Genomic DNA, 15870 nt, shown 5'->3' on the forward strand with positions numbered 1-15870 from the left:
AGGAAGACCCCCTTCGCCTCCCCCGTTCTTGCAGTGCCCGCCCTCCACTCCTCAGTGAGAAGGGGCCCACGACAGGCAAAGGAGGTCCCTGCTTCTGGACACCAGTCCAGGGAGTGGGGAAGCTGTAAAGATGGAAATTTCAACTCATTACTTCATATCTTTCTTCAGTAAATTGCTGATAAAATCTTTGGCATCATCAGAGATCTCATCGAACGCTTCATCGTCGAAATCCCAGGTGGCTGAGGTCACGTTGGCTAGGGTTTCATTATCGTTGTCACCCATGAAGGGGGAAAGTCCGCTAACCCTGGAAGATAAAAGCGGGACAACAGGTGAATGGGGAGTGGCTGATGGCAGGAAAGGCAGGGTGGGAGGATCCCCCCAAGTGAGTATTGAGGTCAAAGGTGAGGGCCCTCGAAGCCCTATACCCCTAATACCCCTGGTGCCTGCCTCTCCTCCCATCTGAGGAAAGGAGAGAGGGTGTAGCTCACAGGCTTCTGTGGCTCAGCCTCTTCTCAGTGCTCACTGTACTTCTGGGGTGTCACCTGCCTCTTGTCACCACCTGCCTGTGAGGCTGAGGGGAACGAATTTACTTCAGTTTACAGCTTCCACAGTACACAGCAGGGCTCCTCCCCCTGTCCTCTGTTTTCCCCCAAGGCCCAGAACCTTCTCCACAGCTCCCTTTATCTCCATGCTGTGGGGCCACCCTCGTCAGGGACTGGTCACATGGTACAGCACTCACCACTGCACCCGCTGTCCCTGCCCCCTTCTACCTCTCATCTTCATACCCTTCAGCACCAATGAGAGGGCCCAGCACACTCAGGACACTTGGCAAGCTCGGACAAACAGTAGACTTTGAATCAGCAACATGGGTTTGGTGATCTGTCTACACCAGTAAGCCTGAGGCACTTAGACCAAACCAGAAAGCTTGCGTAAGAGATACCAAAGTTGAGGAAAGAGCACAGTGTTTTCATTTGTGGGTGACCTTGGACATTTTCTTCCTCTGTATGATGGAGAACCTACTACCTAACTATACAGTAGTCACCACTTGTACCAATTCTCCTTCTCGTCTTCCTCTTTCTCCTCCTCCATCAACATCATCATGGCAGCAAACATTAACCAAACATTTACTATGTGCCAGGCACTAGGCAAACAGCTTAAAATAGATGAACTCATTCCATTTTTTTATCTTTTTTTTTTTTCATTTGAGAGAGAGAGAGAAAGTGAGCAAGCATGAGCGGGGGGGAGGGGCAGAGGGAGAGAGAGAGAGAGACAATCCCAAGCAGGATTCACCCTCAGCACAGAGCATGACACGGGGCTTGATCCCACAACCGTGAGATCATGACCTGAGCTGAAATCAAGAGCTGGACACTCAACCAACTGAGCCACCTAGGCTCCCTGAACTCATTCAATCTTAACACCACCCTATAACACAGGCAACTCCTTACTTTAACAGATGAGGAAATGGGCATTCATTGGGGTTAGGTAACTTGCCCAAGGATTCAGTCAGTGAGCTCTGAACCCAGGCATCTAGAGCCTAAATCTTCACTGCTCCTTTATATAAACACCCCTGTGACAGTGAAGTAAACCATAGTTTACAGCTGTGGCACAAGGCCTGGTCCATAGGAAGGGGCTCTGTCTGTGACTGTGGATATTGCATGCTTCTTCTGTGTATAGTTCACCCCCATGGGCTCACTAATCTGTGACCTTGGGAGTGACACATTTACCAATAGTGTAAGCCAAATAAAATGTGTAAGACAAAGTACCTCAAAGCCAAGGAGAACAGATTTACAGCTTACTGGCCTCACCTCTTACTCCTGTGTACCTTCTCTTCATTCCAGCCATCCCCCTGCCATTCGCTCTGACCTGGGGCTGGCCGCATGGGAGTCAGGCCTATGCGGACGCACAGAGCCCCACCCTTAGAAGGCCCCACTGTTGGTTTAATACTCTGCTGTCATACGGAAACTTGTAATATTTGAACAAGTCATTTCACCTTTTTATTTTGCACTGAGCCCCACAAATTATGTAGCTGGTCCTGCCCTGATCCCACCTGAGTCCCATGAGATAGATCCAGGGCCCTCATGCCATCAGTGTTCCAAACTAAGGCTTCACTAATGTCCCTGCCTCCCAAATCCATATGAATCCATCGTCATAAACAATAACACAAACCCTTCTGGAACTGTCTCTACATTCATAAGGCCTCAGCTTATGAAATGTAATAGCACCTGAAAACCAAGTTTTGTAAAACAAAACCCACTGAAATATTGTGAGGCAAGCTTGCCATGGGGGGAACCTTCCAGTGAGACCTTTTGTAAAAAAAAAAAAGAAAACTTTTGCAATGTGAGTGATCTTGCCCTGGTCAATATATTGGTGTTTTTTAGAATAACAGTTTTGCAGATGGCATTAAAATGTCTTATTTCTGTTCTGCTTGAAGAAGGCACGGGGCTAATTATTCTTGACTGCATGACAATGAAGAAAGGGTGGGAGTGTACCACTCCCGAGTCTGCGGGGGTTCTATGCTACTCCCTTCCCCATCTCTGGGCCTCAGTTTCCCCTTTTTACACCAAGGGTACTGGGCTAGAATTCCTAGGAGCTCCCAGCTGTCCCCATCTCTGTGATCCTGATCCTGTGTGACTTCAGCTAGTCCCGTGGAGAAGCAGCCTGACCCTTGCTTGTCAGCTATCTGCCTCCTCCGGTCTTTCCATTTTCCGTTTGAAATGAAGAGGGGTAAAGTCCTGCAGCATTCCAACCACTACAAGAAGGGCAGACAATCCTGCTGTGGAATGCTGAAACGTCCCCTTCTGTAAACTTCCTTTCCTAATTAGGGACTGCAATCCTGCAAAGATAGGGCTTAATCTCTGTAAAGTTCACAGCTGAGGAGAGCCTCCTTGCTCCTCCTTCCTGGCAGCCCATCCATCTGAAATACCCCCAGCCCTGGCTGGCTCCTTGCCGGCAGAGCTCCCACAGAATTCCTCCTGTTAAAGAGTATGTCTCTAAAATAAAACTTGCAATATACGCAGAGCATGATGACAAAGAGAGTGTTGGAATTTCAGTCATGTTTCTTGGTGGTGGAATTTGGCAGGATCTTAAAAAATTTTTTTTGGACTTTTTATTTATTACTAGAATTTGCATAAGGATCATGTATGGTTGGGTTGATCAACCCAATCAACAAACATAATAACATTAGCATTCAAAATACAACTATCCACCTCTCTTCCTAGTTTTATCTCATTTTTTAACTGAAGGGGATCAGAGTATGCCACTCCAAAATATGCCACTTTGGCATAAAGATTGTTTTGAGCTGAAGGCATTAGCTCTTTGCCCTCCCTTTCTGTCTAAAAGCAGGACAATGATTTCTTTTTTATTAAGGTGACAAAATTTCTGGGGCACCTGAGTGGCTCAGTCAGTTAAGTGTCTGATTTCAGCTCAGGTCATGATCTTGCAGTCTGTGAGTTAGAGCCCCAGGTCAAGCCTGTTTCAGATTCTGTGTCCCCTCTCTCTCTGCCCCTCCTTCACTCATTCTCTCTCTCTCAAAATAAATAAACATTAAAAAAAAAGTGACATAAATTTCCATTTGTAAAAATATTCTCTCCTTTACCAGAAACAGACTCATCTTTTTTTTTTTTTTAATTTTTTTTTTCAACGTTTATTTATTTTGGGGACAGAGAGAGACAGAGCATGAACGGGGGAGGGGCAGAGAGAGAGGGAGACACAGAATCGGAAACAGGCTCCAGGCTCTGAGCCATCAGCCCAGAGCCTGATGCGGGGCTCGAACTCACGGACCGCGAGATCGTGACCTGGCTGAAGTCGAATGCTTAACCGACTGCGCCACCCAGGCGCCCCGAAACAGACTCATCTTAACAGACCTTGCAAAACAACCTTTATTTACTACACATTTCCTAGTCACCTTCTCACAACTTACCCCTCCAGAAGCCCCAAACCCCTTTCCTTTGTCTAATAACAACAATAATCGCTTGCTCTTTGTTAAAATAGTATGTAAGCCCCCAAATCTAAACACCTCTTGAATCACATTTCTTTGTGAACTCCTATGCATCTTTTTTCCCCCCTCTTGTTAACCTGTCTCTTGTCAGTTTGATTTGCAGGCCTCCAAGAAAAGAACCTAAAAAGGTGGAGGGAAGTTTTTTCTTCCTCCCCAACATAACCAATGGATTCATCTAGTTTTTACAAAACTATAGTCAGAATGGGCAAGTTTTTAGATGCTCCACTTTTTTTGTCACTTGACATTGCTGTTCACAAGTGTGTGCACAGTCTTCACATTCATTTTTAATGGTCGCTGAGAAGTCACAAAGGTCATGACTGCAGGGTGTTCTCACTTAATTCTTACTCTCTCATTGAAGCAAAACTTCACCCACGGAATCTGATGCCCACGACTGTTCTGCTTGCAGGGCAGAACATCAGAACGGAGAAAGGTACAGAAATGCCTCTTGCACTGTACTTTCTTCATGGTGTTTTTCAAGCAGCAGGTGACCCCACTGCACAAATGGCCCACTGAAACAGACCACACATCTGCCAGCAGAACTACTGAGTGCTTAGGAAGGTGTTAGTCTTTTGTCCCATTTTAGCCTTCAGATACTCATTCCCTGGTGCGGTGGGAAGATTCGAGAGGGCTGGGCAGGTCCCAGAGGAAGAACTGGGTATCCTTTTGTGCAGTGGCCTAGAAAGTAGACACCCTGGGTTAGTCACACTAACCACAGCCCATGTCTCTGGAGAGAAAAACCTGCAGTGGTGGCTGGGACTGGCGTGGGCTCAGGGCACCTGGAGGATGCAGAAGCTGGAATCAGAGAGCATGTCTGGGAGGGCAGGGGCAGCTTTTAGTGGGGCTGTCTGTTCCCTCTGAAGAACCCTGCACCAAACCCCAAGTCTGAGTATGTACCTGATGCTTGGGCACTGGGTCTTCTCCATCGCTCACTGGGCTCATGTCCCCAGAAGTTAGATTTTGGTTGGGGATGGCCCCAGCTCTCTGGACCACAGTAGGTGCTCAACAAATGAGCTGAAATAGGAAATCTGTCGCTGAGCCCAAGAGGAAGATGGTAGGAAGAAAGCAGAGGAGTAATTGCCCTCTACCTTGGCTTGAACCAGGAGAGGGAGAGAAGGAATTCTGGAGTAGGGGTGAGAGAAGGGCACACAGAAGGTTTCTGGTGTCCCCACAGGCAGTAAGGGAATGCTAAATCCTCAGACAATAGGGGAGAGAAAAGCAAGAAAGGAAATGAGGTCTTAGAAAAGGAGGCAAGGCTTAGAATATCTTCCATGTTGAAGTGTGGCCTAGAGCACTCCTGTCCTCTCTCCTCCTGCCAGAAACCAAATGGACATTACTAACACCAGGAGAATCTCCAGGAAATTCAGAGAATCTACCATCTCCCTCCAGAATCAGGGATGCGAGGGTAGGGGGGCCCATAACCCCAGCCACTGCATTTATACTCTGCCTGGAAAACCTGGGGTGGGCCACGAGGCCAGAACAGGATCCAGTGCCAGAACAGGATCTGCCTTGATATCCCTGAGGGGTTTCAGGAGCTCCTCCAACAAAGTCAGAAAAACCTACAGGGACAGAGCTCATGGCTCAGGGAGCGCTCACCAAATATGCATTGAATAGTAAATGAGTTATCACTTATTTCCACAACTCCCTGCCCTCTCTCACTGGCCCCAGAAAGGAGATGGGGGGGTTCCTCTGGTACAAATGTGGAAGGTGGCCCTGACAAGGGCTGTCAGATAGACAACCAAGCTCCAAAGAGAGGGACAGAGGACAGAACCTCTTCTGGGGACTTCCAGCAACAGCTCCAGAATTTTGCAAAGCAGGGTCCGAAAAAAGTCATTTGGCTGGCTCCACATTTTGTTTTGGGTGCCATGTGCTCTTCTGAGAGCCCTCACTCAGGAGAGGAGCTCCCAGTCCTCAATCCCCACTGTGAGAGTCAACACGAAAAGTCCCAGAGGGCAGGGCAGCCCACAGTGGGGTACGCAGGAGCCAGGATGCTGCAGGAGGCTTCGCAGGGCCGGCCTGTGTCCATCAGGTCTGGCCCTCACCTGCCTCCCTGTCACACACATCTCTCCCCTCTTCTTGTACTCTGCTGCCCAAACACCCTTAGGATGGTGCCCCAGTCATCAAAATTATGTTCTCCCCATTTCCAAAAGCTCTCCCTTATTTCTTGGTCTTAGCTTTAAAAGTAATCTAGTAAAGCAATAGAACATATTATCCAAATTATTATGTTTCTCCACCTAAAATAATTTGCATTTTATTTTATTTATTTATTTTTTTAAACTTTTTTTTTTTTTAATGTTTATTTATTTCTGAGACAGAGACAGAGCATGAGTGGGGGAGGGGCAGAGAGAGAGGGAGACACAGAATCAGAAGCAGGCTCTAGACTCTGAGCTGTCAGCACAGAACCCAACGTGGGATTCGAACTCACAAACCGTGAGATCATGACCTGACCCGCAGTCAGACGCTTAACCAACTGAGCCACCCAGGTGCCCCTGCATTTTAAAATAAAGTACTCTTATGACTCAATAATTCTAGTTCTAGATTATACATCCAACAGAAATGCATAAATGCATTCACTAAGACACATGTAACAGAATACCTGAAATATCCCAAACTGGCATCTATTAAAAACCCATCAATGTGAAATGGATAAGTAAACTGGATGATGTTCCTCCAGTGGAACACTACATAGCACCGAGAATGAACAATGTACAGCTACATACAATAAAATGAATGGGTCTCACAGACAATGTTGAGCAAAGGAAGCCAGATATGGCTCACTGTATGATTTTGTTTACGTCAAGTTCAAAAACAGGCAAAACTAGCACGTGACGTTAGACATGATGATGGTTACCTCTGAGGGATAGTGACTGGGAGGGGCACAGGGAGGGCTGCAGGGGCCGGACTAGTGTGGGGGTTCTTCATCTGGGTACAGGCTACACAGGTGTGTTCACTGTGAAAATTAAAGGGCAGTCCAGGCCCTGCCCCGTCCCTGACTAGTTGGACCAACTCTCCTAATTTCCTGGACTATCCTTACTTTAGCACTGAGAGCCCTATATCCTGGGCAATTCATCAGGAACTGGGAAGGCACTGGGGGAACTGGGAAGGCTGGTCACCCTCCAGGACCGTGGGAAATAGGCAGTCACGTGTACTTCCTTGGCCCCGGTCACCTCCGAGCCAAACAAAGATCAAATCCCTGCCCCGATTCACTCCCAGGTTTGTTCTGAGGATCAGACAGGAGCCCAGGTGAAAATCTGTGGGAGCAGATGATCCCAATGTGCAGCAGTGGGAAAACCGATGGAGACAGTTATGCAAATCTTGATGGCTGCAGAGGGACCCAGGGACTGAGCCAGGATACGAGACAACTAGATCTGGACATAATAAACTGACTGAAGATTGTTTCTCAAGTGCCAGGTGTCTCCCCCGGAGCCAGACATCCAGTGTGAGCACCGTGCAGCCTGGGGCAGCCCCAGAAGAGGCGACTGGGCCCACTGGCCTGATGTTTCTTATTTACCAAGGGAGCTAGGAGTACAGATTGGATACAGTTTTCGTTACTCATTGCTCCCTTACTCCTGGAGTGAGGCTGGGGTAGGAAGACACAGGTACATGCACTACTGGCCAGGGAGTTTCTTCTCCGCGGCTCTGAGGGAGGAGGTGGTGGTGGTGGAGCTGGGGTGACCCTGGGCCGGGAAGAAGCTGACTCTCTGGGGTACGGAGTCCATGACACACAGGTTTAACTGAGGGAGGCTATCCTGGCACACCACAGCGAGACTAAAACTCCCGAGCATGTGGAAAAGCCACAGGGCACACACACAAGATCACTCCACTTCTGCTAAAGCTTTTGTAACAGTGGCTACTAACTAACCCTGGCTGTGCAGCAGAATAACCTAGGGCCATTTATCATACTGGGGTCTAAAAAAGCATTCTTAGGCCTTCCTCCAGTTTTCTATGAAAACAAAAGCATTTCTGTTTGCTTCAACAATGAAAAATATTATTTTCAAAATGAATGCATGTGTATCTGCATCTTCAGAGGGACCATCCCATTACTGCGTGTTGCTACATGAGATCAGGGGCTGCCTCTGCGGCCGGTGACTACCGGCAGCCCGGGCTTTCAGAGACTCAATCACTAAGGTCCCACCAAGGTGTGTTCCAGAGACTGCTACTCATAAGTGTGGTCCTTGGATCAGTACCACTGGTGACCTGGAACCTGTTAGAAATGTGGTTTGTAGGTCTCCCAGACCTTCTGAACCAGAACCTGCAATCTAAGGAGAGGCCTAGGTGATTCATGCATAGTATTGTTTACAAAGCACTGGTCTACATTACTGGACTCCCCTCTTTGTTTTTTTGTTTTGTTTTGTTTTTTAAGTTTATTTTGAGAGAGAGAGAGAGAGAGAGAGAGAGAGAGAGAGAGAGAGAGAGAGAGAATCCCGGGCAGGCTCTGGGTTGTCAGCGTGGAGCCCAGTGCAGGCTTGATCTCAGGAATGAACCGTGAGATAGTGACCTGAGCTGAAATCAGGACACTTAACCTACAGAGCCACCCAGGCGCTCTGGCCTCCCCTCTTTTTCTCCAGCATTGTTAACTGAAATGGCCTCATATTTTCTACCTGATTTCCCAGTTCTAATTTCTGTGTGGCTTTCTGTTGTCTGTTGACCCCACTTAAGGCTCTACCATCAAAAGTGCTTATTAATTGGCCCATACAATAGGCTCATGGATGAGGCTTGCAGTTGGGGTCCCCCTGCCATGAGGATGGGGTGCTATCTTCTGAAGATAATGATGACACCCACAGGAGATGTGCACCCGGGCTCCCTGCCTCCATGGACCCACCTACACAAGTGAGGGTAAATTACACCAGTCACATTCCATCCTCTTGGCCAAAGGCCCCAGCCTGGCCAGCATTAGGGACAGTAAAGGGCCCAGAATGGGGTCTCAGTGTCAGAGCTAGCCACTTCTACAGAAGTGCGATGTGGGCTGCTGACTTCCTCGGGAAAACAGGAGTCGGGCAGGCTGGTGGGAGGGGAATAGGAGCTGCCGCCCTCCTAACTCTGGGGTGGGCTACCCACCATGACCCATCCTGGCCCCTTCAATGTCAGGGCACCCTGGGGGCCCTCCTGTGGAGCTCTCTGCCCCTCCCCGACATGCCCTGAGACTCACAGGATGTAGCAGATGACACCGATGCTCCACATGTCCGTGGCATAGCCGATGGGCTCATAGTTGATCACTTCAGGTGCCACAAACTCTGGGGTGCCAAAGAGGACCTTCAGAGATCCGGCATTCTCTGTAACCAGGATGGAGAGGGATCAACTGCCAGAACATTCAGGAGCCAACCAGTGGTAAGCAAATGCTATCTGTGTGCATGGGAGGGACACAGACAAGGCCTGGCCCTCAGCTGCTTTCTGGGACAGAGACACTCAGCCTCTTTGTAAATAGAGGCATCAATGTACCAGTGAAACTGACAAACTGCACACTCACCGGGGTGGGATGGGGAGAGGAGGCCTATTCGTCCCTGCCCCCAAGTGAGTTTCCATGTGTCTGTCCCTTCCATGAGTTCCCCGAAGAAGGGACTGTGCCTTGTGCTTGGCAATAATCTCTCACATTCGCTAAGTCCTATGTACCCTGCTACCTGTTTTATAAGGACTTTCCTATTTAATACTCTCGACAGCCCTGAGGGAGGTATGACCCTCATGTTCCTGAGGAAGAATAGGATACCCAGGGAAGACGCGTGATTTAGCACTTTTCACATGGCAGTCAGGACCTAAAGCCAGGTGGTCCCACTCTGAGCCACACCCTCCTGCCCCCCCGCCCCCCCTTTCAACCCATAGCGTCCTATCTCCTCCCAGAGCTGGCGGGAGGATAGCCAGGAAAGACCTTAACCCCTTGGTCCCCCTCAAAGGACTAGAGATGCCCAGTAGGATGCACATAGATACCATCTCCTGGGGGATCTATCAACAAAGGGGTGGGTGGCACACCTCTGGCCTGTGGGCCACACCTGGCCTTGTTCACGACAGAGACCACAGCAAATATTCTAAGACAAATCATTTAATGGCCTTCAGATTGAAAGCTCTGCTCCAGCTCCCAGCTGAACCCTTCCTGCCTCATCTTAGCTCGTCCCAGTTCTCAAGGCCATGGTAGACACGACTATCCCCACGTCTCTCACCAAGGGAGCCTACACATCGTGTCCCTTGGGCTCTGACTGCCAGCTCCTGAGGCCAGTGGTGCCCTATTCATTCAAATTAGGAATGCTTCCTGCCTGAAGGCAGGCCCTGTACACCAGCTGTTGCCCCCTCAGCAGGTGGAGCAGAGCAGGCTCGCGTGCCCAGCATTGGCACTGATTCCCATGCAAGTCACAGCCTGGCAGAACCTGGCTCTCTCAGTATCCTCTCTGTAACAGGGCGCCCTGGCACTCACTCCCCTCAGGGTGGTGAAAGGCCAGTCTGTGCCAGCTCTCAGGTTCCTGTTGACAGGGAAGTGGTCAGGAGGTAGAGGGGGAGGCTGTTGCTGAGACACTGAACAGCTACACGGGCAGGGAGAATGTGGGCAGGGTATGAGGCAGCTGGTTATGGACCGAAATGGCTTCAGGGCTGGGTACGAAGGTCCCTACCACCTTCTCCCATCCACCCACCTTCCCAGGGCAGGAATAGCAGAGAGGCCTCAGAGAACCCCAAACTAGGTCTGGGGTCCTTGTTCCAGCCCCAGCACCTCTCCTGGCCGGTCCAGGTGGAACCTGCTGGGCAAAGCTACAGTTTCCTAGTCTATAAACCAGGGTTCAAAATCTGCCCTGTTTCTCTCACAGGGTTGCTGTGAGAACCAAATGCAAGTATGAGAAAGTGCTCTGGAAACCGTAGGGTAGGATGCAAATGGGAACAGGCGCCATTGCCAAAATGAGGTGCTGCTGCGCCAGAGTGGAAGCTACAAGAGGGGACCATGACAACAGCCACAACAATAACGAAGAGCTAACACCTACACAGTGCAAGGCACTGCTTGCATCACCTAACCTATATTAACTCACTTGACCCCCTAATAGCTCTATGAGGTGGGTATGGCTCTTATCCCATTTTACAGATAAGGAATTTGAGACTCTCAGTCAAGTCTATTTAGTGACAGGGGCAGGATCTGAGCCTCAGCAGCCGCCACGGTCTCCGATTTTAACTCCAACACAGTGCATTCCCTCTCATGCCCAGTGTGTGGAACACAAACGGCCACGGCCACTGCCACTGCATGTGGGTGACAACAGGACGGGCGGATGGCCTTACCCAGCTTTCTGGCCAGACCGAAGTCGATGAGCTTGATTCTGGTGCCAGTCTTATTGACACACATGATGTTCTCAGGCTTGAGGTCCAGGTGGACGATGCCCTGCTTGTGGATGTACTCCACCCCCTCCGATATCTGCCTCATGTACTGGATGCATTCCCGCTCCGTCAGCTCAAAGTCCTCGTCAATGATGCGCTCGAACAGCTCACCCCCCGACACACTGCGGGAGCAAAAGGGATGGTCAGATCACAGGATTGCGGGGCCCAGGGCTGGCAGGGGGTCTGGCCAAGAGCAGGCTGGGAACGGGGTGGGGAGGATGGTAGGGGGACTGGCAGGAAAGCCTAGGTTAAGAGGGGCCTGGCATTTCTGCAGCTTCCTGAGTTCCAGTCCCCTGCCTTGTTATGTTGGTCCCAGTTTCCATTGTGTGAGGAAGCCCTGGACCTCCTGGTTTCCCTGCTCGGGGGACCTTGTTTGTGCCTACTGAGCTGCTGGGGGATTCAGGGGAGCATCTGGGCTGGGCAGTTTCAGAGGTGGTCATGAACTGAGAGATCTAGACATCATCTCCTCGACACAAAGGGTAACCACCAGCCAGGGTGTGTAATGACGACAGGTGTGTAAGGAATCGCTCTTACAAGAGCTGAAGCTTGAAATACTCACGGCACCCATAAGAATCTGTTTTGCATAGCCAGGATCAGAAAAGTATCTGCAATAATAAGGAGCCTTGGCACATTTTCTAAAATTCACTGGCTGTTACCCATTACACTCGCAGTTGTGATCAGTTGGCCTCCTCTGGCCAGGCCTATAGTTCCAGTTACTTCCTCCAAGTAAAACTGTTAACACCTGTTCCCTTGCCCAGGCTGGAAGTATAGTATACCCTCCTGCCTGGATAGACTTTGGATCCTGACTGTGGTGTTTCTGGAGCTCACAGTGGGCATCTTCTGCTAAGGACTGGCCCAGAGGCTATAGCCAGCCAGCACATCGCCCTTCAGGGCAAAGGCATGGCCTTGCCTCCTGAGTTGCATGGGTCCTTTCTGTTCCCCTGTCCCAGCCCTCTGACCCACCTTCCTTCCTTGCTGCTCAGAAAGTTTAAAGCATCTCCCCAGTGACTTTTATAGCATCCAGACATCAGTAAGCTGTTCTGCAATGGCCTATAGGTCCACCAGCTGAACACAGCTGAGTAGGCTTCCTTCTGGGCCTGTCCTCTTCCAAGGGACTTCCCTCTTCTTTTTTGCAGGGGAGGGGGAAGGGACATTTCCTCTTCTAAGGGGAGCCATCACGAAGAAGGGAAAGAGCTGAGTGTGTATCCTGTCCCTGCCTTTTATAAGCTGTGTGACTTTGGGCACATTACTTAGCCTTTCTGAGTCCTGGTTTCCTTACCTGTCCCTACCTCATAAAATTGTTAGGAATGAAGGAACTTCTGCAAAGCATCATTCCTGACACACAGTAGGAGCTCAGCACATATTAATTACCATTTGACAACCTGTAGTGAGTCAGGTGGATCTTGTCACTGACCCCTGCTGGAGGGACAGACAGGGATGCAGCGTGGGGCCCAGCACACCACCGCCTCCATCACCAACACTTCCTGGGAGGGCTGAGCCAGTGGCCACTGGGGACGCTAGAACTGACACTCTAGAACCAACAGAGCAGGAGGTCCCTGGGTGGCCAGCAGGTGGCGCCTTTGTACCAAAGCCTTCCATTTCTATTGCTCTCTACCAAGGCTCCAAGTCAAATTCTAAACTACATTCCCAGGTCTCTTGGGAGCCTTACTGTCTCTGTTCCTCAATGTCCTCATCTGGAAGATGCACATAAAAATAGCACCACCTCACAGGGTTGCTGTGAAGACTGAGTGGATTAATACAGGTAAAGTGCTTAGCAGAGTGCCTGGCACATAGTAAGTGCTCAATAATGTTAATTACCTCCCCCCCCCCGCCCCCCTCCAAACCAGTTGGGACCCTTATTGAAAATACAGACTCCCAAGCTCTTCCCCTGTAGATTCTGATTTAGAAAATCTTGGGAGGATCCAGATGTTAGCCAGATAATTCTTATGATGACACAAGCTTGGGAAATACTGGCTTCCAGCTTACCCAATAGCTGCCCTTGGGATGGCAGCTGAAATTCAATTCACCAAGAAATTCCTTTGAGAAAGCACTCCCGATTTCCCCATTTGAAATGATCTTTCCCTCCCTGGGTTTTCCACAGTCTTGTCTCTGAGCTTTTTGTATCAAGTCTGCCTTAGTATGCTTGTTTGCAAGTATGTGTGGAAAAGGTCTGGCTCATCTCTAGACCTTTATTTACACCTGGCCATATCTGGCACCAACAAGGTGCCCCAAAATGTGTGCTTTTAAATTTAAAATTTTCTGGAAAAGCAAGCAACCATTATTTTCAGTGCCTTTGGGAATGTCTGAGGCAATGTGTAGTGGAAATCTGAGCCACGGAGGTAATTACTACTGCATTTCTAGAGGTAACCTATTCAATGTAAGTTCAAATAGGTCCAAACCTATTTAAATATACTTAATGTATTTTGAAAACTGTTCCTGTGGTCCATTTTCTAGGATGGAAGGGATTACATAAATAGGATTAATGGTTCTGTGTAGGTTTCTCTTCGAAATACTCAAGGTTAGGGTGGAAAGAAGCTGCCACCCACAGAGATGATGCCAAGGGCCAAGGCTGGGCCAGAGGGAATGTGTGCTTAGTAAACGGACAGTGAGCCAGTGAGCCAGTGAGTGAATACCCACTACCAAGGCTACCTAATCCCAAGGGATCAAATTCATTCCCTAAACTGTAGACCTTGGCCAGCCCTCATTGGCAGCCAGAAGGTATGGCGTTTCAGGGGACTCCAGACTCCATACCCAGACCCTCGACTCCTCGCTGAATATTCTTTGCTAAATTTTGCCAATGGTAGCACAAAAGTGAGGTGGACGGAGGATGACTTGGTCTAAATCGCACTTCTGCTTCAGTGCTGAGGGTCCCACCGCCCCTTGGAATGTCCTGAGCACACCCAAAGGACAAGCCCAGATTGCAGGCCAGGAGCTTGAGGGAACCTCCATGTCTGGGCAACACTGCTATAAAGGTGGGGGCTTGTCCTGCGATCAGAGGTCAGAAAGGCTAAAGGCACACCTTACTTCTGATTTCTCACTGTGTCTGAGGCAGCTGAACCGACAGAGAGGCCCCTGGAACATATTTTCACTTTTCTACATCACCAGGCATTATCTTTCTCTTCATCTCAGTTTCTCCATCAAACAAGGAGAATAGCAAATGGTACCCTCTGCAAGCTAGCCTTTGCCCTCTCATGGCTGAGTCTGTTTAAGCTGGAAGAGAATTACAGACCGAGTGTGAATGTGCTCCCACTTCTTTGGTTGAGCTCCTATCAAGGGGCAAGCTCTTTACCCCAAGTGCAGAAGAATCATCTGGCATCTGTGTGTGTCAGATTGCTCCTGCCCCTGGGAGAGACGTGGGGAAGAGGGATGAAAGCCAGGCCAGCCGAGGCCTTCTTACGTTTTCTCTCAACATTTTCCATCCAGCTTGCCAACTCGCATTTCCACGCTAAGTATGGTATTCTGCCCACTGGTGCTGCTGCCCGGCCTCTCCCAGGCTTGGCTGCCTCCTACCCCACTCCTGCACCCTCGCACAAACTTGCCCAAGGCTTAACATCTAAACATAAGACATTTCTCCGCATGTCCACGCATGCCCACACTGCCTGGACCCAGCAACTTGTTCTAGAATAAATGTGAAACGTTGCAGCCCACAGGGCTATTGTAAGGCTGTGATCGGTGAGGCCACAGACACGGGCTACTCTTGCCTGGAAGTGGGGAGGTAAGCTTAGACGGGGGCTGAAAACCGATTGTAAGATACGAATTCTAAGATACAAATGCAGCTTTTCTTTGGATCGTTTACAGTTCCACAGAATTGCTGAAGTTTAGATGCTGGAAGGACTTAATAATTAGAAAATCACAGCTTGGCAGTAACAGGACCAGACTCCAGCTCTCCTGAATTGTAGGGTTTGTTCCACAACACCTAGTTGTATGTTAAATGCTCACAAAATAATTTTAAGCGAAAAAATAAAAAAGACCATGACACAGGAAAAGTCAATGTATCATACTATTAAGTCCCAATTATACAGCACAATGCCTGACATACATTATTCCATTTAATCCCCACATCATTCATAAAGCAGCTTATATCCTCTGTGTACAGATAATAACACTAAGGATAGGCAAAGCTGAGTTACTTATTCAAGGCCACACAACAGGTAAGAGGCAGAGCTGGATTGACGGGAGATTTATCAGACTCACTTTGGACTCTGTGCTTTTAACCCACTATAGCTTTTCCAAATGTACGCAAACCGAAAGGAAACACACCGAAGCCATCACAGAGAGAGGAGAGAAGGTCACACCTCAAGCCTGGGGAGGCCTCACTGGCCTCACCCTTCCTGGGAAGGAAGGTGTTGGTAGAGTCCCCTCCAAAGGACAGAGAGTCCTGACGCTCAAGATGAGCAATTCAAGGACGCTGAAGGCTATTTCACAATAGCTCTAAAGATTTCAGATGCACATGCCCTTTGATCTAGCACACCCACACTTCCAGGAATTCACCCTACAGACGTACATAGGAGTGAGAAGATGCAAGTACAAGG

General features: G+C 49.2%; 1 protein-coding gene across 6 annotated transcripts in view; it reads right to left on the bottom strand.

Annotated features, from left to right (window-relative positions):
- The window catches only part of MYLK (myosin light chain kinase), a 280888-nt gene that overhangs the window by 15878 nt on the left and 249140 nt on the right, over positions 1-15870 (bottom strand). For all 6 annotated transcript variants that reach the window (XM_045502294.1, XM_045502293.1, XM_045502292.1 and 3 more), the window contains 3 exons: positions 11243-11460; positions 9144-9267; positions 152-304 (listed from right to left, as the gene is read on the bottom strand). In XM_045502294.1, coding sequence (XP_045358250.1) covers positions 152-304; positions 9144-9267; positions 11243-11460 — 495 coding nt within the window. The remainder of the gene's footprint in view (positions 1-151; positions 305-9143; positions 9268-11242; positions 11461-15870) is intronic.

This window comes from Leopardus geoffroyi, chromosome C2 (genome assembly GCF_018350155.1).
Source record: "Leopardus geoffroyi isolate Oge1 chromosome C2, O.geoffroyi_Oge1_pat1.0, whole genome shotgun sequence".
NCBI classification, from domain to species: domain Eukaryota; kingdom Metazoa; phylum Chordata; class Mammalia; order Carnivora; family Felidae; genus Leopardus; species Leopardus geoffroyi.